Source organism: Paramisgurnus dabryanus, chromosome 4 (genome assembly GCF_030506205.2).
Source record: "Paramisgurnus dabryanus chromosome 4, PD_genome_1.1, whole genome shotgun sequence".
In the NCBI taxonomy this organism is placed as follows: Eukaryota; Metazoa; Chordata; class Actinopteri; order Cypriniformes; family Cobitidae; genus Paramisgurnus; species Paramisgurnus dabryanus.
This window is the reverse complement of record NC_133340.1, coordinates 4,092,796-4,119,002: the sequence shown is the minus strand read 5'-3', so window position 1 is coordinate 4,119,002 and position 26,207 is coordinate 4,092,796. Positions and strand designations below refer to the sequence as shown.

Here is a 26,207-nt window from a genome sequence, read left to right as displayed (position 1 = left end):
TGAGACAGAAGCACTGGCTAACTCCAGATGATGAAAGAGACAAATGCCGCAAAGGCTGGCCTCCCGGTGGGAGTCGAGATGTTGGAATTAGGCTGTGATCCGGACAAGCTAGAGATTCAGTTAGAGGCAGTGAGGCAAACAGCAGCCTAGTCATGGTCTCAGTTTTAGTGCTGCTTTTGAATAGACGTCCGAATATATATCCTCTTATGAGGTCAGTTAGAGTAGTAAAGCGCCTTCAATGAATGGATAAACTTTGGTTCTTAAATTTGGGTGTTGTGATTAGTGAGAGTTTGTGAACATAGTCCTCAGGGACTGTTTATCTTCCTTTTAACACAGAAAAAGCAGTTATGTTTCTGTTTGCTTTATGAGATTCAACACAACTTATATTCAACAGTACTAAAGTCAAATACAGCAATTACACTATAATTTCATTGGTAATTATCGGAATGAACAAATCTTCAACCAAGCAATACAAAATTTCAAGTTCTTGTGAACTGAAATTTACTTTGACTTCCATGTTTTGATGTTTTCCGAGTGAAACTGAATATCAAGAGGAAAGAAGTGGGCGTGGCTTTGATTGGATGTAGAAAAGTAGGCATTTGATTCAGAAATGGAACTGGCAGAAGACCGACAATTGGAGGGGGCGGAGTTAATTGATGTCCAACCCCTTTCAAGTTCAAAGCGGTGCGCAACGTTTTGCTACGGTTTCCGTGTTGAACATCATGTTTCCTGGAAACGGTGTGCAACGGGGTTTCAGATACATTTCTCTTCTTTGCTGGGTGTGTCAGAACCGCAGTCCAATCAGCAGCAACATGTAAATAAACCACGCGGTACTAAAGAGACAGCTCGCACAATGGGTTCAAGTTGGAATGTTGTCTTTCATTCTGGACGGCAAGTGCAGTGACTGTAACACTGAGCGTATTTTACAGTATTAAACACGTATTCATCAGGCACTGGAAATATTTAAAAAGAACACAAAGACTTGCCTTCTCAGCTACCATACAGTAGTTGAAACACTTGCGTAATCAGAACAGGGTGTTCAACGTTTCTGTTTAAAGCTCCCATAACACAAGCTGTTTCTGCGTATCTGATGTTAATCTGGAGTACCTATAAAGTAGTATTACATCCTTCATATCTCCGAAGAGTCTTTAGTTTGATCAGATTTATAAAAGACAGATCAGCTTTACAGAGTCTTTCCGAAAACGTTGGAAGAAGGAGTTACGAGCTGCGGGAGGAGCGAGTCACGAGTCATGCAACATACAACATTGGATGACTTATGATTTACTTCATGTTGGTGTCGTTTATATAATATAATATATTTTCAACATAACACAGAAGTCTTACTTACCGCATGCAACTTTTCAAGACTTTTCAATGAAATCCAGCGTTAAACATACACGCATGCAAAACTCCCCAGCTACCCCAGATAAACAAACTACACTGTAAAAAAATTCCGTAGAAATTGCAGCTGGGTTGCCGGTAATTTACCGTAGATTTACATTTAGGTTTTTTACTGGCAACATTTTGTTCAAAGTTAAATGAAAATGAAACATTTACAAGTCTTTGTCTTTACAGAGTAAAACTAAAAAACAGCATCAAGCAAAACATTCTGGGAAACAAAATCTGGACCAAAAAACAGAAAAACGTTGATGATGATTTCTGGTTCCCAGAATGCTTTGCATGAGGCTGTTATTGTATAGTTTTATTCTGTAAAGATAAAGACTTGTTAATATTTGAAATTTATTTAACTTTGAACAAACTCTTGCCAGTAAATAACATAAATGTAAATCTACGGTAAATTACCGGCAACCCAGCTGCAATAACATTGAAATTTCTACGGATTTTTTTTACAGTGTATCCATTGTTTCCATAAGGCTGGCTTACTTCTACTTATATCAAAAAACACACCACTTCTTTCGTGCCATTGTTGATAAAAAGTCTTGATAAAAACTAAGCTGACGCATGACACGTCCAACTGCTTTTTTGACACTTTGCGCATTGTGCGTCAGAGAATTACTGTCATTAGATGTCATCAGAGAATAAGAAGTATATTTTCAGATTCTAATTGAAGTTTATGAGGGTAGGTGAACTAAAAAACAATTATGACTTACACAGATACAAGAAACAATGCAATACTGCATTAAAAAATCAGATTTCATTGGGACTTTAAAGAAGATTTGGTTTATAAAATGTGTGGTCAATGGTGTGTAGGGTTGCAAGAAAGCTCAGGAATTTTGAAAATATTCCAAATTAATGAAATTAAAGGAAATTATTTTAAAATCTTGGGTAATTTATACAAACTGTGTCATATACAAACAGTATCATCCTCAATATCTGACTCATCTTCATCGTGTGCCACAATTCCCATATATTCTGGTGTAATTTCCATGGAAAGTCCCAGAATTTTGCAACTCAAATGGTGGGTTTTATTACTGTAGCATTTAATAACAATCATGTCTCGTACAATCAGAATTTGTCTGTGTTTTTTTATTTGTCTTAATTTTTAATCTGGTTGGATTGTACTTTCTAAAATGGTTTATTAGTCAATATGACTTTTACATTAATACTGCCTTAGTACTGAGACTATGGAAACACAAACACAGGTGTTTGTCAAAATCTATGAAAACACTAGAGGATAGAAAACCACTCTGTCACTTTAATTATTTAAAATATAAGAATATATTTTCTCAGTTTACAGATCCCAATGTAAACCTATTTTAATTGATTCTTTGCAGAAAAAAAATGTAGATAAAAAATCCCCATTTACTTTTTACAATGCGTTTTATCATTAACATACAATGCCTTAAACTAAACTTACCTAGAAGATTTAATACTTTCGTGATGCCTTGCGAGCAACGGCATTACTCTAAAAAAAATCTGATTAGTGTTTTTTTGATCGTACTTCTTTTCCATGTTTGCATAAGTATGAAACACTTGTAACTGAGTTTGCATAAAAGCTATTCAAACAAAAATATATGCATTTATATAATAGATTTATATAACAGCTGATGTTTTACTTAAATTAAATTGCTTTTAAGACTGCAGACGTGTCTAAATAAAGATGATTTAATTTCCTCCGAAGCTGTTCTTCCACAGCATTACACAAATCAGACACTAAAATAGTTATAGGTCTACATTTAAGACCAGAATTTACTTTAAGAGTCGCAAGATTACTTCTCCATCCCCAAAATGTAGCTTTCGCCAGGTATTACAGGCAAAAACGTTTGATTTAAAATTGTCAATTTTAGTGGAACCCATTTGGAAAACTAAAATATAAAAAATTCTTTACCCGATTGACAAAGTCCTGGTATCCAGGGTAGTAGGTGGTGACGATGGAGAATATGTACCAATCATATTCCTCCATGATGTTAAGCATAACAGAGGCTTGCTGCTCTATAGAGGGACCAAACTGGAAGAACATGGAATGGTCATCCTGGAAGAAACAAAGACAAAAAGATGCTTTGTCAGATTAAATAAATAACATCCAAAACACAGTATAGTTGGTCTTTAAACAGTACATATGCACATACATCAGGCAAATTTTCATCTATTTAGCAAATTAAAGCAGACCAGCACCACCTCTGTATCTGCTACATACAAGACGCAAATCTCGCTGCCTTTAAATCTAAATGACCACTTCACTTCTGAAAAAAGTGCAATATTTCATGCAGCTTAAATGTCAAACAGAAATAACAGCGGAGCATTGGAGATGATTTGTATAAATAGATTGCGTCTATGATCTCATCACTTCTAACACAGTATGTACTGTATCCACAAGTATGTGTGTGTGTGTGCAAACTGCAAGTATCCAAACAAGCCAATAAAATGTAATGTTATGCACACATGCATACTGTAAGTGTACACATATACATTGCACAGTGATGTATAGATCTGTACAGCCATGTAAATGACCGTTGTGTGTGTATTCATGTGTGAAGTTGGTCGTGGGCGTTCGCTATGTTAGTCAATCTCGCAGGCTGGCTGGCTCCCCTTTCTTCACGTCTCCATGCTTCACTCAACATCAAAGCCACTCCCCTTGAGGTCCGCGATGGGCCGATCAATTACCTTGATTCGGCTTTAATGAGGTAACAACACTGACGGGTGTGTGTTGGGGGACCGCTGGCAGTTAAGACACCCCTGCGCAGGCCCTCAATGACGTTTTGAGGTGATGAAATCATTTTTCAACTTCTTGGTGGAGCATGTGAACGGTCTAAATGTATTTACAGAGAAATGCATGGAAAAAACATTTCATGGTTGATTGTTTGTTATTGATTTACATGCACGGCGGACTAAAGATGCATGCTGATTGATGTCTTGTTGTACTAAGATGCAAGCTTGTTGTAATGCAAAAAATAAAGAACGAAATCACTGAATCGTTTCGCTCTCATTTGTATCAGTCAAATGTGTGTCACTGTGGCTCAGTTTCAAATTTATTTTGCAATGCACAATAACAACAGGGGCACAACCGAACATTAGTGCACACACATCTGAATAGGAAACCCATAGCACCCACAGCCATGTTGTAAAGTGAAGCTTCAATGGGTGCTTAACACGCAAGGAATACGTCGTAGTAAAACTGTTTAGTAATAGATTTAAAAAATAAATAAATACAGCCAAATAAAAAGTCATGAAAAATTGAAATTGCATGCAATTTTCATTCAATTTTCTCCTTGGAGTTATTTAATATAGGCACTGCTCATGGTTTCAGCATCTAGCGGAAAACCTTCCCAGCTGACTCTCTATTGCCAATGGTTTTTAAATTAAATGTCAACAGCACACATACAGGTACTGCTTTCGCCATATAGTGTAAATTGGGTCAATTCTGATTTCACATAGTCTTTAAAGCCCAGCAGATACACCTCTGTAATCTGATTTAAACCCATCTGCCCCTCACCACCTCACATCCCGCCCCCCACTCCACCTCTTCACTGCGCCTATTCTATACAATTCAAAATGTATTATCACAGACACACACATGCCTCACAATGGAAGTGAATTAACAAACCCTTGTTCCTCACCCCCCGTTTAACACAACGGAGCGGCCAACCTAGTCATCCGCTGTACTCAATACAGCCCAACAAAAGCAGCGGGGAACTAATCCAGACCTTACATTACTCTCCACTCTCCGATAATGGAGACTAGTGTCCTGCAGAGGCAGTTTATAAGGGAAGTATCTTTAATATTCTATGCTGAGGCCATAACATAAAATAAGTTTCCTGCCAACCCTTGACTGCTGTGGGGTATAACAGCTGAGCTCTTGCCGTCAGCGACTCTGCACTCGAACAGCGTGTCATCACGAAAGGAAGGCGAGAGAATTAGGAAAGGAGAATGGTACCCGTTTAGGAGAGCATGGGAGGAAATTCAAGTGATTCATCGGCTGATCAGCTGTGATGGATCAAGCAAGGGGATGATTGCAAATAAAAGTCACTTTGCAGGCGAAAAAGGCAAAGGGAGAATTTGCGGTTATGACGTGTTTAGTTATCTAATGCGTTAGTTATCACAAAGGAGAAAGAAATGGTTATTTTTAACTTTAAAAGATATAATCTTTCTTAAATCTCGTATTTTCTCAGAATGACGTATTTTGAGCGATCTAGTCTGGTACTATAAAAAATGGCCATTAAATAAACAGATCTCAAAATATACCACCTGCTAGGAAAAATGGTCCAAATATGTACCTCAGCTGTCACTTGGGCAGTATACTTTAAAAGGGACTAGGGATGCTAAGCAATTAATTGCGATTAATCGTTAGCAGAATAAAAGTTTTTGTTTACATCACATATGTGTGTAAACTGTGTATAATAAATATGTATATATATAAATATGAACACATTCATGTATAATTTTAAGAAAAAAAAATGTATATATTAAGTATTTATATTTATATATAATATAAATTATACATAAATATACAAATGTATATACACATGTGAACATTTCTAAAACATATACATGCATGTTATTATACACAGTTCACACACATATATGATGTAAACAAAAACTTTTATTCTGCTAACGATTAATCGCGATTAATTGTTAAGCATCCCTAAAAGGGACCCTTAAAAATATGTGCCATTAGGTACAGATATGTATTTATTTGGTACCAATATGTATCTTTGAAGTACTAAATCAAAGTGTGCAGTCCCAGAGACAGCTGGCTACATATTTTGACTATTTTTTTCTGACAGTCTGTCAACCGTATTGAATGTATGATGTTGTCATGAATGTAAAGCATGATGACATACAGAGAACAGTCACAAAGAATCATGAGTAAAGGTGGTGTCGCCTATGGTGGTTTGAATGGTTTGATCTGTCCATTGCAATCTTGAAGCATTAAATAGCCAATATTATGCATATTTTTATATATAAGTCTCAGATTTGCCTAGAACGTGTCGGCAAAGATTCAGCTAAAAATACCCCACAGATCATTTGTTGTAGCATGTACAAAATGCCCCTATTTGGACGGGAGGAAAAATTGCTGTTTTCATGTGTATACTTTTAAATGCAAATGAGTTACTGCTTTTGATTAAAAATAGATCTGATTGACTGTGAATACAGTCTTAGACAATAGTATCTTTATCTGCATTAGTGATACAACAAGCTAAAAAAAAACACATTTAGAAAAGCTTTTGGGTAAAGTTAACCAGTCAATCAGTGGCTGTGGGTGTGGCTTTGTTAGTGTGACATCACATTAACAAGAGAATCTTAACGGCATGTCTAATAAAACTGCTCTGGGGATTAAAAAGGAGGAGTGGGTGGATTTTTTCATTGTAGGGTGGTTTAGTTCACACACTGCCAACACAGATTTGTAACCAGTCACGGAAAGTAGGGACACAAGTCAGATCTGGAGCAAAGTTTGTATTTAAAAGTAGGGAGGTAGTATGATAGATAATCCAAACAGCTCCGTCGAAAACGTGACGTCCTTTAGGAATGTAACTAATCGCTCGTTTGTTCCTCCATCAGCCAATGACTTCATGGAAAATATTGATAGACAAAACATGGAGCCAATTACATAATGAATTCAACGATCTCTGTGTGACTATTGTGTGTGTTTGACTTCATGCTGCGCTGCAAGAACTGACTGACAGATGACGTCAAAGTACCGCGGGAGCGAGTCGAAATTAAACTACTCCGTAAGATTTCTTGAAGAGCTCTCGCGGTACTTTGACGTCATCCGACTGCGGCGGTGCATAAAGTCGAACAAGCCAGTGATGCGGCTGACGTACGACGCGGCTGATTGATATCTGTCGCGCCCGAGCTTTGTTTACAGTCTGGGGAGACATACGCTGTAAGTTTGAAAAAAATTTTTTAGCAAACATGTCTGAGGAACAGCCACGTCACTACAGTCACGTGACTTCACACGGTTCACAACAGAACCGGAAGAGAAGACAATGCTGAATAAAGTCGTTATTCTTGCTATTTTTTGGATGAAAATTTATTTTCGATGCTTCAACACATTCTAACTGACCCACTGATGTCACATGGACTACTTTGATGATGTTTTAATTACCTTTCTGGACATGGAAACCATACATAGATTGTCAATGGAGGAGACATAAAGCTCTCGGACTAAATCTAACGATAAAACATCTTAAACTGTGTTCCGAAGATGAACGGAGGTTTTCCAAGTTTAGAACGACATAAGGGTAAGTCATTAATTACATTATTTTCAGTTTTGGGCAAACTACCCCTATTAAGTAGCCACGCTGTTCCCTTTGGGGGCGGGGGCAAAAACACCCGCTTATCCAGTATGTAAATACACAAAAATAATGATGCTCCCTGTTGCACGCTAGAATCTCCGAAAAAACAAGACGATTTCAACCGCAAATCGGCTTTTAAATATACATAACATATCTCAAACATTGAGAGGCTTCTTTGTGATCTCAACTAACATTTTCTGCAAAAAAACGAAAATCACAAAAAACTTTTTTTCTCATTATCTCAAAAGTTGTGCTGCCGACTTGTGTCACTAGTTTCCGTGACGGGTCACATTAATGTCAAAACACCTTGTAAAAGTGGATTTTGCATAATATGGGCCCTTTAAAACAGACTCAGAGATACTGTAGAAAAACGACAGATCTCCTGACACACATTAAAGCTTTAATTAAAAATGTGCACATATGGACATAGTAAAAAATAATACTAATAATAATACTAATACACTCTTTGTTTTAACCCATAGTTGGGTGATAGGCACCATTTTGAGATCATCCTATTGTCGGTCTGTAAGATCGCCGATACACAATAGTATCGGGGGGCAGGGAAGTTGTTTACTCATTTATTTATTTGTTCATTTTTGACTCATTTATGACAAGTCACTTGATTGGTGGCTAAAAAAGAAGCAAGCGCTAAACTGTCATGACCGCAACCTAATGTCTTTAATCCAAGTGCGCCATTAAATCCCAGGTGCTCTTAAATTTCCTACATGCCAGGGAGCGGAACAACACACTCGCTGGATTAAACCCTCTGCGCGCTAACAACCTCTTTAGTGCAAGGAAATGTCAGAGCCGCGTGTATTACAAGATCATATGTGCGAGGAAGGGTCCGAATCATGCGCATTACAAGTTCAGGTGCTAGAAGGAGTCCATGTTGTGCGCATTCAGGTCTGTGCAAGAGTTCAAGACGTGCGCATTACGTCCAGGTGTGTGCGAGAAAGAATACGCGGGTGTTACAAGCTCTCTTGCGCAAAGTGAAGCCCGCAAACCCTCTCATGTGAGGAAAAGCACGCAATGTGCATGTTAATGAAACTGTGATGATAATAATAATAATAATAACTATCACCGACTATCGTCATGAAAACCCGCTATTAGCGATATATCTGATGACAATTGTCGATACACGATACACTATCGTCTAGGTTGATTTCAAAACAAATGCTGGGTTGTTTTAACTGACAGTTGGGTAACAACAACCCAGCAAAGGCTTATTTATATCCCAACAGTTGGGATTGTTCATATTTGTCCTAAATATGGGTAGAAACAAAAGAGCATAATATTTGAAAATAACTAATAAAACAGATGAGGAAGTCCAAGCTAAATTTTATTTTTTTGCAGATGCTCTGAGCTAAGTTTGAATAATAAAAAACAAATGAGACCAAGAATAGAAAAAGAGGACAACAAAAGAGAGGGACATGAAATGATAAGGAAAACATGCAAACAACACCAGAAGTCCTAATCTGATGTCACGGTAACTTCTGGGCAAAGTTGATGTACCATTAACTCAGTCGCTAAAGACAGCTCCACTTTCCTAAAACACAAGATTCAACCCCTCTAGTGGCAAAACCACAGCCAAACGGCTGTCAGCAATCAAACATAGACATACTGTAAAGCAATGCAACTTAAAGCATGGAAAATAAAACTATATACTATAAACTTAATATCAAAGACAAGTGCTGATAAACAGCTGTCTGAGATACAAATCAATCATTTTAGTATAGTCGTTGTAAAGAAAAACCTTATTTATAATTGATGGATACTTAATGTTACATAATCAAATCGATACAGAAGATAGACAGAGAAATGTAATGTATGTTTAGTACTGTACTAAACAGCTCTAAAGAGCAATGCTTGCATTGTACACTGTAGATTTGGATGTGATGACTCATACGTCACAGAAGGGGTTTTACAGAACAAATGGAAGAGAGAGAGGAGAGTCTTGCTCATAACAGGCATAGCCATCAAAGCAAAGAGGAGTGGTGGGCTGTCACAGTCACCTCTTTCAATCTTACATTATTGTATGTATTACATAATTAGACTGACTGAGTTGTTAGCGTGAATTATTGTCCATAATACAAATGCACTGTCTTTCTTTCATGTTTGTCTGATACATGACCAGACTCCAAGACCCGTGTTTGGTTTGTATCTGCCTTTGGTTGGAATGACTCCTACTTTATGCATTTGGTAGACACTTTTAGCCAAAGCAACTTACAGTGCATTCGATCTATACATTTCTTTTACTAGTATATACTGTAAAAAGTATAGATTTAACAAAATAAAATGAGTTTTCTTATTTTTTATCAAAATATGAGTTAAAATAACATAATAATTTGAATAATTTGAGTAATTCTAAATGAACACATCATTGAGTAAATTCGACTTAATTTTATCATGTATAATCCACTTAAATTTGTAAGAAGGAAATTAACTTAATCATCTTGTGTTGAAACTACGTGATTTTATTATTAAACATAACTAACTAGGCAGTGGACTCGTAGTTTCCAGCATGCTTTGCATGGGACAGCATTTGGAGAGTATAATTTGAATTTAAACTCTATTTTGTGGGTTTTAACTAAAAAGAAAGACTTGTTAGTTTTTAATGTTCATTATCTTCGAGATTTGGAAGATTTTCTGTTTCTTCTTTTGAATTTTGTAGTTACCATTGTTCAGAAGACTGGTGCTTGTGCATAGACTGCATACTGAAGTATGTTGCGCTTTAAAGCTGCCCAAACTAAACTAAATGGGTGCGTTGATTGAATAAACGTTTCATGCCCTCATCTCACAGAATAAAAGAACAACAACAAATCGCAAATAATATAATAATAATAAAATTAATTAAGAAATCAGAAGACATTAACTACCATTTTTTCATTTAAATGTTACCTATTTTAATTAAACGATAAGTTCTGTATTTTACACCTAAAGTCCTGTTTTCAGATTGTTTATGATGAAATAGAACGGTTTTGACTGAAATTTCGACATATGATGCTGGCCTGAGAATTTTCAGGTGTTTCTTGTATCACCTCTCACCTCTATAATGGCTTTATAGGTGCACTGGAACAATCCTTCCTAAAATGCATTAAACTTTCATTTACAAAGACGTGAAACTCACCGAGTGGTCACGGGTGTTCACTGGTATGCTCACACAAAAATCGCTGCAAAAGACGCATTCCAACAGGTTTTATTATAGTTTTTGTCCAACTACACTGACTTGTATTAGATGTGCTGTGAGGTACGGTGTTACTCCTCGCCGGGAACTTTGTTTGTATTTTTGCAATTGGCAAAGGCGGAATATCGCCACCAACTGGGCTGGAGTGTTTATTATTCAAGCTCTCAGCGGAAGAATGTACAGGTGTGAGGCGTTTGGAAAAATAGGTCCACAAGTTTACAACGAATGCTAAAACACCTGTTGGAATGCGTCTTTTGCAGCAATTTTTGTGTGAGCATATCAGTGAACACCCCTGACCACTCGGTGAGTTTCAAGTCTTTGTAAACGAAAGTTTAATGCATTTTAGGAAGGATTGTTCCAGTGCACCTATACACCCATTGTAGAGGTGGGAGGTGAAAAACAAACACCCGAAAATTCTCGGGGCAGCCGCATATGTCGAAATTTCAGTCAAAACCGTTCTATTTCATCATAAACAATCTGAAAACAGGGCTTTAAGTGTAAAATACCGAACTTGTCCTTTACGTATGTATATAATATGCTGATATTTTTTACATTGGTTGTAAATTTATTTGCTTTTTCGCATTCATTGAAATCCATTTTATGAAGTTGTTCTTATTTAAAATATGAGTTAGTTCAATAAACGTACAAAACGTAGTTGGAAAATGTTGCGATCATTTTATTGAGTTAGATTTAAGTAACAGTTTTTTGGGGGATTCTTAAGTATTTGACAAGTTGGTTAATTCGTATGAATTCGCAAGAAGTGAATCGTACAAAAACATACGATTGTCATAAAAATAACAATAATAAAACTCCGCCTCTAACCTCCAACGTCAGAGGGTCAAAAGCAAATCGAATTGCCATGAAATTGCATTGATATATGTGCTCCCTGGGATTTAACCCTTGACCATTCTGTTTCTAATGTAACGTCTTCTTTATAAGCATTACAGTACTGAAACATGCACACAGACATCATGTAATTCATTGCTTGGCTCTCTAAAATACTTGATTGGTCAAACATACTCTGTAAACGTTTTAGGCACCGTTCATTTTTAAGTTCAATCAAATTGGCTGTGCGATTCATTTATCTTACTATTTGAAATTTTGACTACACTATAATTTATTAAATGATGTTAAGCTATTAAAGAAAAGTTATAGCAGGTTATAGCAATTCATAAACAAGTTGAAATTGCTTAACTTAATCTGACAAGTTAAAGTGTAGTCAAAAATTATAAATTATGTTTAAAACGACTTGATTCGAAACTCAAATCAATATTACAAATCAATATTTTCAGGGTAAGTATTTGTGCAATAAGCAGAACAGCACTGTAATTTTTCCTCACAAAAATCATTACAAGACGTGATCACTCTGTCTGGGTTCATTGTTACGATAAAGACTTGCTGTAAGCACGTCACATCTTTTTATAAAGCATTTTCACAAAAGCACAAATCACTGTAAAAAGAAAAAATTGTTCTCACTTCTGTGTTATCTTATTTAAAAACACCTTATTTCTCCTGATATTGTATTATATATAGACTCTACTGCCAATCAGCTGTTTATGTAATATGACTTTTCACACAGCTGTAGTCCTATTACAAAAAACACGGTAGCCTATTTTACAGATTTCTCTTACTCACTGTCTAGCATCTCATGAATCATTAGCTGCATGGAAACCTTAAGTTTCAATTGGAATGCAATCATTACAGATTATTAAAGAATTCTTCATGAGATCAAAATAAAATATATGAAGAGCTTGACGAATTTGATCTTTTGACATCCACACTGCACATATATAAAAAGTTTCCTGCCATTTCAAAATGCACATACTAACCATCCCCCTACCATTTTCACACTCTCATAAATAAAGGTATAAGAAGGTACAAAAGTTTGTTACTGGGATAAAGATGATTTTGTCCTCAGCACTTTTTAACTCGCCGCCACCAATACTGTCCATGTTTTTGTTTGTGACTTGGATTTGAGTGAAGTAACATATACCCAATCACAAGTGAGGCAAATCATCTTTCGCAAACGTCTGGTTGAGCTTCGAAGTTCAAAGGGCCGAAAGGCATGAAAGCGTAGACACGTCACTGTGTTGTCTCAAATGCTGCGTCGGCACAAGCGATCATTTCACATTTTGGTATTTCACATTCGTTCAGCACTTGAGAAGTTTGACTTAACGTGTAAAGTGCGTTATAAATACAATTATTATTATTTAATACTATTATTAGGTATTGCCATTTTAAATATTTAAGCACAAAAATATTTCTTGTGTGACACCTTGGTAACGAAAAGCCTTATAGCTCATCAATTTACTAACCCAGCTGATAATAATTTGCACAGATAGCAGGGTTCCTACACATTTTTTCATTTCTAAATTCCATACTTTTCCAGACTCAAAAATACAGACTTCACTGAAGATTTTTCAGACCATATTTAATGTATGAAAAAAATTAGGTTTCTCATTATTTTCGCTTGGGTTTAGATTTGGGATTTTCTTTATGATGTCTTTGAATAAATAGGTTTTTTTTTGTCTATTTTTAAACCATTGTCGCTTGGAGTTGGGGATAGAATTGGGTTATGGATATAATTTTATGTCACAAAAAGTTGTTCTAAACCCAAGGCACAATGGTATGAAAACACAAAAAAATGAGAAACCAATACATAAAACGACACAAAAAGATGCACCGTATTAAGTGAACAAGAAGGACTGGCGTATCATATGCACGCAAAATTGGAATTTGGCTTATGTATAGCACGAGATTTACACTTCGTACTATTTATACGCATCTCCATGAGACTGGGCTGGACCAGTTCAGGTTCTCATCGTTTATCTGTTGGGCTGGTGGCTTCATAGGTCATAGTGTCACGTTGGTCTGGGTCTTGACTGTTGTTAATCTTGGTGTAGAAAAGGGTGTTGGAAAAGGAGACTGTGCTTTTCCCTTTTATATGGCTTACAATTGCTGCCTCAGCCATGTTGGAGATGTCAAAATTTCCATTTACTGTAGCTTTCGTTTCCATTTTGGGATCCTTAGCCAGCCAGTCTTTATATTAAGGAGTGTCAGCCAGCCATTATAATACTTAAATTTACCCATTGTGGGTGATCGTTCAAATCCAGAGAACACAAGTACTGATAAAAAAAAGTATAGGTTGTAATGCACTGTTAGTCGCTTTGGATAAAAGCATCTGCATAAATATAAATATCGATTTTTCGATTAATCGTCGTTTTTACATGGTCGATTCAAAATCGATTCTTAAAGCCTACGAATCGATTTTTTATATTTTTTATATTTATTTCCGCAAATATTGAACGTAAGATTAACCGTTAATCTAATTACTAGTTTTCTCACTAGATTTCACACTCTTTTTTTCCTTGCGCGATGTTACCAAGGAGCGAGAGGTGAGCCTGTCATTCATTCATTCAGTCTTTATTTTAATATAATATTAGGGATGGGACGGTGTGAACATTTCATATCATGATTATAGTGACCAAAGTTATCACGGTTATCAGTATTGGAAATGTTCAAAAATAACTGATGCACACTGAAAACATTTAAACAAGTTTTATTGTTGAAAATCACAATGTAATATTTCATGTCCCTGAAATTATTTCTGTGGTAAAAATAAATAAATCTGTCTAATAAGTTTACAGTGAATGAATACAATACATTATCCCTTAAATGCCTTCTTGCATGTTGCATGTGCGCGCCTGCGTCAAACTGATTCTGGCTGGACAGGATTTACCGCAAGTTTTCAAAATCACGGTAATAAAACACGGTTGTAATGGTAATAAAATTTTAAACGATAACACTAACCGTCAGGACAATTTATCGTGGTTAATCGTGAAACCGGTATAATATTCTATATAATCTATATTCATTGAGTTGAATCGAAAACCGAGTATAAAAATCAGGTCGAGAATCAGAATTGAATCGAGAATCAAAACTGAAGCTTGTGAATCGAAATCGAATCGATCTGGAACATCTGAATCGATAAACAGCCCTAATAAATATGTACAACATACGTCAAACGTCAACACATTTCCACTTTATTGCACATGCATCAATTGTTTACAGACTCTATCAGATGGATTAGAAAAGGTATAAGCAACCCCTAACGATCCGAATGAAATTTTTTTAATGGATATGGGCAATTTATTGAACATGGTTATACTTGACGGGGCAACTACTCCTAACTTTTGTTTTGCTTTGTTACTTATAACACCTTTCTGTTGTCTTTTATCTCCACAGAAACATTTATTTTCATTATTCTGGATCTAACACATTGTGCTTAATCATTAAATCGTCGTTGATGGGCCTTGTTCCCTCAATCTCTAATCAAACCCATACTGAATTAATTACATGTCACGTACGATGGATAAATTAACGTGCAACAACCTTAATTCCCATTATACACCCCCCCTCCAGCTCTGCGCTCTTAAATCTAATTTTTTTTTTAAACCCAGGCTTTGATTGAAACACAAGGCTATTTCCGTCCAGCAGAGATAATTCTTATTTTTCTCCCCATTCATCTCCATCTTTATTTCTCATCTCTTTCCCCGTGGCCTAGAATTCGAGAATAATGCGAGAACGAATTCACCCATAGGTGTGAGTGATGTCTAGACACCTCTCAATGGTGCAGAGAGCCCGCGATTCATCTCCCTGCCTGCGCTGATCAACATCATGGAGGTAAACACTCCTTGCATTCAGTTTTATTACGCTCGGGGTGAATATTGATAATACACTAATGCGTGTGTGGCACGACAACACCGCTTCTCTCCCCTGAGCCGAGCACCGTAGCCCACATACAAGGCGAATCATTGCATAAGCTGTTGATCGTAAAGCCTTTTTGATGGAGCTTACGCTCTGTCAAAGCGGCACAGTAAATAATGGTTTAAGAGGTTAGTCGTGTATGGGCTGAAATGAATAAACATTTCATATTGGTCTTCGCTTGGGATCATGCACGCGAAGTGTTGTCTAGTTAATAACTTCATAAGACAACACACATTAGCCATAGGCAATGGCCTAAGTTTCTATGTCAGAAACACAATGACCTCCTTTTTTCATCTTTTTCAAGTTTTTCTCTCTCTAGGCCCCTCCGAGGAAAACGAGAGCAAAGACTTTCACCCCCTCCTCTCTTTTCTGATCCTTCATTCTTGCTGTTTTCTCCTGAAGAAATGAGACTTGCTACCAGGCTCATTAATTGTTGAAAGTTTCTTCTCTATTATCAGTCTTGCTCCTATCATGTCTTATTCTCCTTGTCAGCGACAGTGTCGGCCTGTCTCTCTGTTGTCTTTTAACTTGGACTTTATCTTCTCTTTCCTCTCCTTGATGTCTTTTTCTATGGCAAAGCCAATAACACATTTATTCCAAACCCCTTATCAATTCTCTCGCTCCTCCAACAAAAGTAATTCTTCTGTAGGAACAACGAAATGATTTTTGTTCTCCCTCTGAATGGCAGCGAGGAACATTTGTAATCAGTTCAACAAGTGTGACGTAAACACCGCCTGCCATTTACACAGGCTATGACGTGGGCTACAACTCCATAAACACGTTTAGCTCTTTGATGTGCTTTGCATTTTTTGATAAAATTAAGAAAGTAAAACATCAAACATGAGAAAAAAGATCAAATAGATAATGTTTTGCATGTTTATTGATTATGTAAAGTATATAAGCCTAAAATTGATTGCATGTAATGTTGATATGTGCAGATATATGCTATAAGTAAAAATGAAGACAAATATAGAATTTAAAGATGCACAATTATTTGAAAAAATAATCGTGATTACAATTAAGGGTGAAATAATTACAAAATAGCCAAAAGCCTCAATTACAGCTGTCCATTTGTGCTCCTTTTTGTGCATTTTAGCAGCATGTTTGGGCACCAAATACAGCGATGAATCAGAGATTTTAAAATTAATACGTTGACGTGTCCTTTAGCCATTCATTTTGGATTTTTTACAAACAACAAAACTCCCATTACCTTTTTTTATTTACATTGTACACTGTAAAAAATAAAAAGTTGACTTAACTTAAAATTTCAAGGCAACTTGCTGCACAGCTTTTTTGAGTTTACTCCACTCAATAATGTCAACTTAAAACAACAAGTCGAACCAACTTAAACTGATTAGGCAATCAGCAAATGTCTGTTTTCGCAATTTTCGCAATGCATGCTGGGAACCATAAATTCCAACCATTGTTCTTTTTAATTGCTTGTTCAGATTACTCAGTTTGGCAAGTTGGGTGAACGAATTGGACAAAAACTTATATATCTAAGTCCAGTCAACAAAATAATATTTTTTAGCTGAATGATTATGCTTTTTTCATTCCGTGAACACAAAATAATGAATTGACGCCCTTCAACAAAAAAACCTTTGTTCAAGTTAATTAATTATCTTTGTTGAAAGAATATTTTGAAGTTAGATTTTTTACAGTGTATTATTTAGTTTTGTATGTGTAACGTTTATTATGCAGCTGCTTTACAGAAAGATATACAACATTTCAAAACTATAATGTAAAGTCTATTAATTGACAGTAATAATGGCAATTATAATATCAAGGTGAAAAATCGACAAAGATTTTTGCCATAATCGTACAGCCCTAATAGACATATAAGGAAAATATGGACAAATATGAAAATATTTAGCATTTAATTTAAGTCAAAATTATGGTACTGTTTTTTCTTTTTTTTTAAGAGTTTATCAGTGCATTTCCTTTTCAAGAAATACAAATGTTTGTCTAAATCATGTAAAAATTAATAGATGTATCTGAAATGAATACTGACAACATTTACCATACAAATGCCTGTATGCATGTGTCCTGCGACAACACACTATTGCTGTAAAAGTACACTAATAGTCTGAATCATTCAAGAAGATGCTATCTTGTCATAAAACCCTGCACACCATTCAAAACTAGCCAATATGATTTTGAGACCTAGGAACTATGTGGATTTGAATGGAATTGATGAATAGGTATGGTAAAAAACCCTTTTTCACTACATGAAATGTCTTATTACAGAATTAAAATGGGTTGTTAACCGCAATTCATGTTGATATGGAAGATGGAGTTATTTTAATATGTCAAAATGATGACACACTACTACTGTATGTTCAGTGTTCTACATCAATATTTTAATGTGTTTTACATTTCATACACGCTCTGGAAAAAGATACTGGGAAGGTACCTTTTATAAAGGTCCTAATAGAGTAAGTAGCATTTAGGTACAGATACCTTTAAGGACACAAAAGCTGACATAGAAGTCCATCACCTCGCAGTCTTCGGCCTTCAGGAGAAGTTAAAAATTGGCCGATTTTTAAACGGTTTCCACCAGCTGATTTTTTCAGTGGGTTAAAGATGGATTTTCGTTCATGAATTGTTGTTTTTAAGGCTGTGAATGGTATAAGCTTTTGACAATTGGTCTGGTTTTGTTATGCGGATTTGGCAGCCCTGCCCACAGAAGTCGTCAGTACAGTTGGCAGTAACTATGGCTGAGAACCTCAGTATTTTAAATGCATACATGTTTTCCCATATGGCAAAAAAAATTTCATATATAATTTTAAATATATTACAAAAATGTATTTTTCACCCATATATTTTTTGGCCATTTTTGTACATTTCAAAATATATTTAAAAAATAAATATATATTTTAAGGCATTTATAATTAATATAAGGTTTGAAAATGTAAAATTAAATTTGCTGCTCAAGTAAAAATCTGCTCAATGGCAAAAATATACTTATAATTTTATATTTTATACATACTTTTATACTTACACATTATACATTTTATAAAAACTTTTATATTTTGGCCAGGAACAAATATATTTTTGCCGTATGGGTTGTAAAATTAGAAATGTATAAAAAAATATATTTAGTTAAACTTTACTTTCTACAAAATGTATTTACATATATTTAAAACATATTTTTGGCCAAATATATATATATATATATATATATATATATATATATATATATACACTGTAAAAAAAATCCGTAGAAATTTCAATGTTATTGCAGCTGGGTTGCCGGTAATTTACCGTAGATTTACATTTATGTTATTTACTGGCAAGAGTTTGTTTAAAGTTAAATAAATTTTAAATATTAACAAGTCTTTATCTTCACAGAATAAAACTATACAATAACAGCCTCATGCAAAGCATTCTGGGAATCAGAAATCATCATCAACCTTTTTCTGTTTTTTGCTTCAGATTTTGTTTCCCAGAATGTTTTGCTTGATGCTGTTTTTTTAGTTTTACTCTGTAAAGACAAAGACTTGTAAATGTTTAATGTTCATTTAACTTTGAACAATCTCTTGCCAGTAAATAACATAAATGTAAATCTACGGTAAATTACCGGCAACCCAGCTGCGATTTCTACGGAATTTTTTTACAGTGTATATATATATATATATATATATATATATATATATATTTCGCTGTATGAGTTACCTTTCCTACACTCTAGGATGTGTTAATTTTAACACATTGTTTTGTGTAATCCTATTTAACACACAATGGGCCCTATTTTAACGATCTGAAACCCAAGTGCGAAGCGCAACGCGCAAGTGAGTTTGTGGGCGGATCTTGGGCGCTGTTGCTATTTTCCCGGTATGAGAAATAACTCTTGCGCCGGGCGCAAATCAATAGGTTGATCTTATAAGGGTTATAAGGGGTTGGTCAGAAGTAGGTTCATTATTCATAGGTGTGGTTTGGGCGTAACGTCAAATAAACCAATCAGAACGCTATCCAACATTCCCTTTAAACGCAAGGGCGCAAGTTCCATGGCAGGTTGCTATTATTATGACGGATTTACCAGGCGCACGCCAGGAGCAGTTCACAGCCGAGGAGACCGACGTTCTTGTAAATCCCAAGCTTGCCAGCATAAATCGGGCACGCCGTGTAACGGGAGGTGGATCTGCCTACACATGACCTGACGCCAGCAGAGGACATCGCTGCATCCACCCTCACCGCTGAAAGGGTTTGGGGGCTTTGAAATCGGACCCAAGAAATGCAAGCAAGGTCCAACCCCAAAGTACTCTTACAAATCAAGTTCATTTACATTAAGGTTTCTTATGAAAACATTTTAATTATTATTTACATAAAATAAACGTAATACAGCCACACAACAAACTTATGAAAATATTTTAATCTTTATTTGCATGAGAATTTTTTAACGCAGCCACACAATAAATAAAAACTATCACCACAATGCTCACCACTATGTTTCCCCTTATCTCATGTGTTAATATTTTTTATTGTAACAATTTATGATTTGCAAAAATAACTGTTGCATCTGTGTAGATTAGATAAGCAAAGTGTGTGCGCGTTGTGCACGCTATACATTATGGTCAAGCATGCACCCTTAAAATAGCATAATGAACCACGCGCAACGCGCCACTGACTTTAGACTAGTTTTTTTTTGTCAGTGGTGCAATTGTTTTTTGAAACTGCAAAATAGCATCAGGGATGGTTCGTGCCGCAACACGCCTCCTTTTTTGCGCTGAACCGCCCAGGGAGCGCAAGTTCATTCCCTAGTTTGCCGACGTGCGTCTGTGGAGGGAAAAACCCGCTGTGCGCCGGTGCAAAATATGAATGATACATGCGTCACTGACAAAGTCAATTGCGCTGGGTGCAAGATAGGGCCCTATGTGTTATTTTAACACATGATGTGTCATTTCGTGTTGATTTTGAGTTCAGATAAATAAAAGGGACAACACAAGATCTGTTAAAACAACAGACTTTGTATGGATGTGTTATTTAAACACATTCGTTTTAAGAGTGTAGTACTTGTTAGGGATAGTGGGTTAAGCAAGCATTGTGTTGCACACTTCTGCAAGCATCAGGCTTTTTAAAAAAAACGTGTTAGAAAAAAAAATATAGAGGGCATGTGCCCCGTTACAGCTTTATGTCTAGCTCTAAACCCCATAAAACAGCAATCCAGTTATGGTTTCTGTGAAGAATACAGAAACATTTACAGATTTTTTTTTATTTTTAACACACTGGGTGTGGATTATTAACACTGTTAATTTCAATAAACGGTTTCCTGACACAACAGGAAAACCTGTTGATTAAAAATATTATAGAGGACACCGGCTCTATCTTGTATGAGACGTGATAAGATTTTATGCTTTTTGTGCTCTTCATTTCTTTTAAGCAATTCACAGTTTGTTACTAGCAGTTCCCTTTATAACTTTAGCAGCCTCTTTTCAAACAGTAGTACTGAATTTTCGATTTCTATTAGAATATTCGTCACATTTACTAAAGCATCTGTGAATTGAATCGAATAAATATCTGTGCTGATATCAAGCTCTAGCCTCAATATAACATTGTGACATTCATTGCATATGATGTTTATAGTTTAGAAGTTGGTTATAGTAAGTAAGTTCAGAAATGAGGTCTCAGCCCCGTTTGCTCAGAGCATCTGCTACAGACCAAGAGGAGTCACTCCTGCTGAATTTAATGAGACGTCCTGCATCTCATAAAGATGTTGCAGATATGTTTCTCTTGGCTCACTATGTACTGTAGGCTTGGCATGATGTGAAAAGAGAATACATTGCTTTTCCCCCATTAATAAAAAAGCATCCTTAATTCCCTTTCCCCATGGCCAAATTTCAACTATTTAATCTTTTACTCTAAATGTGAGAAATAACCAGCCATTTATTTCTGTATTAAAACCAAAGACTTTGTTGTCCAAAATAATGATCAGGCGCACTAATAACTCGAGCACGATAATGAACACTTAATATTTGCGTGACTAACAATTCTAATATGCCGAGGTCCTGAGATTCGCTATTAATGTAGGTAGCAGGAAATGAAGTATGAATAATTGATACCTAAATCTCTTCATTCATGTCGCTTATACCAATATATGGACAAATCCAACACTGGCCAGTTTTAACAGATTACAAAAAACGTTGATGATTTGTAGTGCTTTTACCCAGACATCCATGGAAGTGTTGTACGCAAGAATAATTTGACAGTTTGTACTAAAAAATGACAAAACTCTTCAATTCGCATTCCAGATTTATCCTCAGGTGATGACTGATTTAAAAGCATTTTATGTCTATGCTGTGAGATTGATCCATCTGTGAAACCAGAAAAAAATATGCATAACAGCCACAAGCATCTAAAATCGCCGGATTACGCAGAGCCCAAGCTCATATTTTCAAAGGTACTGCCAGCCGCGCAAAAACAACCCTTAGGGGTACCGATCCTGACCTCTGATTTAAACACATGCAAGTGCCTTCAAGCAAATCAGCATTTACACAAGCAAAACGTGCCATGGCTACATTCGGTGCCACAACTGCACCCAAAATGCTTGATAATTTTACATAAAATAGCGCAAACAATGCACAAAGGGATTTATTTTTTATACGATTTATTCTAAAATAAACACAGACAATGTAGATCTAAAGAGATAACTTAGAGCATCACATTAAAGCCTAGACGTACAGACGCTCGCAGACATGCCAACACAAAGACATTCATAACTGGAAGGAACGAACTCACACACACAATAAAAACCAAAACAGACGTGACTCACCTCATCAGAGAAACACTCGTCCCGTACACATGCAAACACACACATACACGTACACGGTTGTGCTCTCTCACCGTGACATAGATGTATGAGGCACTGTCAGACTGAAATAGACTGTAATAACAGGGGGCACAGAAAACACTTCATCTTCCATAGACACACACAAACACACAGTCCAACTCGAAACACTTTATCATCCTAAGACGCACCGTATGAGCTAAACGCTTCATATTAAAAAGACCCGCGGAAATACGCAAACTCGCATAAGAGCGGCACAAAACTCCATCTTCCTAAGCAACAACCAATACTGCTTATGAATGTCAAGCACACGCGGCCTGAGCTTTAAGCACCATTACCAACTCATATGAGCCAACCAGTTTTCATCAGCAATGAAACAAGGTTTAAAGGAATCAAAGTATGGGGGACATTCACATTCCTTTTATATATTTTCCGTGTTTTATGTTCTCCTTTTTTCATCCAGTGAATTCGTAATCAAACCAGATCTTGCCCTCTATATACGATTTAACATCCATTGTAATCACAATGGGCTTCACGCTGCTCCAATCTAACATTTTTGGGGTCTCATTGAATTGTAAGGCTTTAATATGCAACAATACGCCAAGTCAGTCGTTCCACCCTGCGCTGAATGCAGGATGTGGACTGAAGGAGCGCAGGCAGTGTGAATAGAATAAAATAAAAATGTGGAAAGATGGACACTATTATAACAGAGTTGATATTTCTTCGTACGGTAATTAAATTCTCGGCTGTTTTCGGTTAATAGAACTCATTAGTAACACAGAGGATAAAGGCAATTAGTCACTTATTGACACATGTAAGCCTGGTGGAGGAGCCAAAATACACACACGCACATCCACTGTATAGTCTCTGCTGAGAGCTCGGTGCTTGATCTTTATCAGAGGCGCTGGGGCGTGGTGTGCATGCGCGTGAGGTGCATTAGTATGTGTTGAGGGTTTTTAAGCTGCCTAAATAATCTCAAATAAGAAACGGCGAGAAAGCTGGAAAAAGTGCAAAGGGAAAGACCGGAGGGAAGATGAGTGTGAGAAAGTGGGATAGACGAAGAGGTCGCAGGGTTGCTTTATGTGTTTTATTAAGTGTGTACACTAGTCTTAAAGCTATACACACAATCCAGTGTTAAATGTTTGCCACTATGTTATACAGTCAAAAAAAATATTCCTACTGTAGCTGTTACAGGGGCAAAAAGTATACATATGCACCTTAAAGGAATAGTCAATTTTCTTAAAAGCAAAATCCAGATGATTTACTCACCACCATGTCATGCAAAATGTTGATGTCTTTCTTTGATCAGTCGAGAAGAAATTATGTTTTTTGAGGAAAACATTGCAGGATTTTTCTCATTTTAATGGACTTTAATAGAGCCCAACATTTAATACTTAACTCAACACTTAACAGTTTTTTTCAATGGAGTTTTAAAGGACTATAAACGATCCCAAACGAGGCATAAGGGTCTTATCTAGCGAAACGATTGTCATTTTTGACAAGAAAAATAAAAAATATGCTCTTTTAAACCACAACTTTTCGTCTAGATCCGGTCGTGATGCGTCAGCGTGACCCCACGCAAAACGTCAAGAGGTCACAGAGGACGAACGCGAAACTACGCCCCAGTGTTTACAAGTGTGTTGAGAAAGAGGACCGTTCCTATGTTGTTGTATGTCAACTGATACTAATTAATGTCTTTGTGTCAGTTTATTGTTTACAATGGTCCGCAAATGTGCGTTTTATATATGTAACACGTGACCTCCCTACGTCACTACGCATTTACGTTAGGTCACGCTGGACCGGACCTAGACGAAAAGTTGTGGTTTAAAAGAGCATATTTTTTATTTTTCTTGTCAAAAATGACAATCGTTTTGCTAGATAAGACCCTTATGCCTCGTTTGGGATTGTTTAAAGTCCTTTGAAACTCCGTTGAAAAAAACTGTTAAGTGTTGAGTTAAGTATTAAATGTTGGGCTCTATTAAAGTCCATTAAAATGAGGAAAATCCTGCAAAAATTTCTTCTCGACTGAACAAAGAAAGACATCAACATTTTGGATGACATGGTGGCGAGTAAATTATCTGGATTTTTCTTTTAAGAAAATGGAATATTGCTTTAAGAGTTCACATTAGTACCACAGAGGTACATATTGGTACCAAATGTATACAAATATTAGGACCTGTTTAAAGCACAGGAAGCTTGGACAAAACACATGCTGGGTTAAAAATGACCATAACCATGCAATTGGGTTAAAACAACCCATCATTGGGTCAATTTTATCTCAGTGGTGTGTTCTATCCAATATTTGCCCAACATGGGTCAAAAATAACCCAGTCATATTTAGAATGAGGTTACTGCCCCAGTGACAGCTTGGGACAGTTTTTTCTGACATTCTGACAGTGTAATTGCATATCAATGTTGAATTTTGGTCTTATTTAAACAAGCATGGTGATATAGTTTTATAAACAAAATAATAAAATAAAGGGATTTAGACATTAAATAGAAAGGGGCTTGAGCAAAGGGATTTCGCTTGGACACTGAGGAACTACACAGATTCTACACTCATGGTTGGGTCAACAAATACACTATGACTAAATTTAAAACATTAGTTGGATTTGTCCATACGTTACACAACCATTGGTTGAATCAACACAAGGTTTTTAGAATGTACTTACTGTTACGTCTCTGTAAAACATTAAAACAATGCATTAACAGTCTTGGACTTTTAAAAGACTTCTGGATTTCTACTACTCAGATCAAAGGCTTACACATGTTGACTACATGCCGAATTCTAAAGTCTGTAGAGTTTTTGTACATGTACGCGAATGTACACATGCGATTACTGATTTGCTCATTTTACTTGGGGACGAGACTTGAGCGACCATTCTGACAGTTGCGATCTCCCACATTCATATCAATACCAGTGACAAAACATACACAGACTGTAAAATTAATAAATAATTTTTTGCTTCAGTTTTTTTATGAATTGAGTAAGTGCGACACATCTAGTGGATAATCGCGGTCAGGGGCGGCGTTTGCGTAGCATTCAGACAAAACACCAGAAATCATCAGGCTATAATGATGCTCATTAAAGATAATTTTAAATATTTTTAGTAGAACATATCTGAACATTGGTACATCACTAATAGGGATAATTTACGCGTGTGTTCGACTTCATGCTATAACAAAGGAACCGACAGGCGGATGACATCAAAGTGCCGCGAGAGCGTTTCGAAAGCAAACTCTTCCGATGATTTCTCGACTCACCCTCGCGGTACTTTAATGTCATCAGCCTGTCGTTCTTGCAGTACGTGGACCCTCACGTATGCATAAAACAACATAATCTCACAAAGTTCCGTGGGATAGTCACGGAATTTTTTGCTCATTTTTCCGTGGCATTCTCACGGATCTCGGCATATTTCCGTGGCCCTGCCACAGACTTTCTTTTCCGTGGCATTCTCACGGATTGGTTACTCAATTGTTTTTCCTATTTTCAAACCTTTTCGCTTCGGTTTAGGGTTAGATTTGGTGTTTGCATTAGTATGTCACTTTAGGTATTGGTTTATACAATTTTTTCTGATTTATTCTTTTATATTTTCTGAACTTTAATCAATTGTCGCCTGGCGTTGGGGTTAGAGTTGGGTTTGGGTAGGGATGTCATTTTATGTAAATCTAACCCTAAACCGAAGCGACAATGGTAAGAAAATAGGACAAAACAGTTGAGTTACCAATCCGTGAGAATGCCACGGAAAAGAAAGTCCGTATATGCGGAGATAAT

General features: G+C 36.3%; 1 protein-coding gene across 5 annotated transcripts in view; it reads right to left on the bottom strand.

Moving 5' to 3' along the window:
• The window catches only part of LOC135746613 (glutamate receptor ionotropic, NMDA 2B-like), a 123,638-nt gene that overhangs the window by 52,233 nt on the left and 45,198 nt on the right, over positions 1 to 26,207 (bottom strand). For all 5 annotated transcript variants that reach the window (XM_073814219.1, XM_073814221.1, XM_073814222.1 and 2 more), the window contains exon 4: positions 3,290 to 3,433. In XM_073814219.1, coding sequence (XP_073670320.1) covers positions 3,290 to 3,433 — 144 coding nt within the window. The remainder of the gene's footprint in view (positions 1 to 3,289; positions 3,434 to 26,207) is intronic.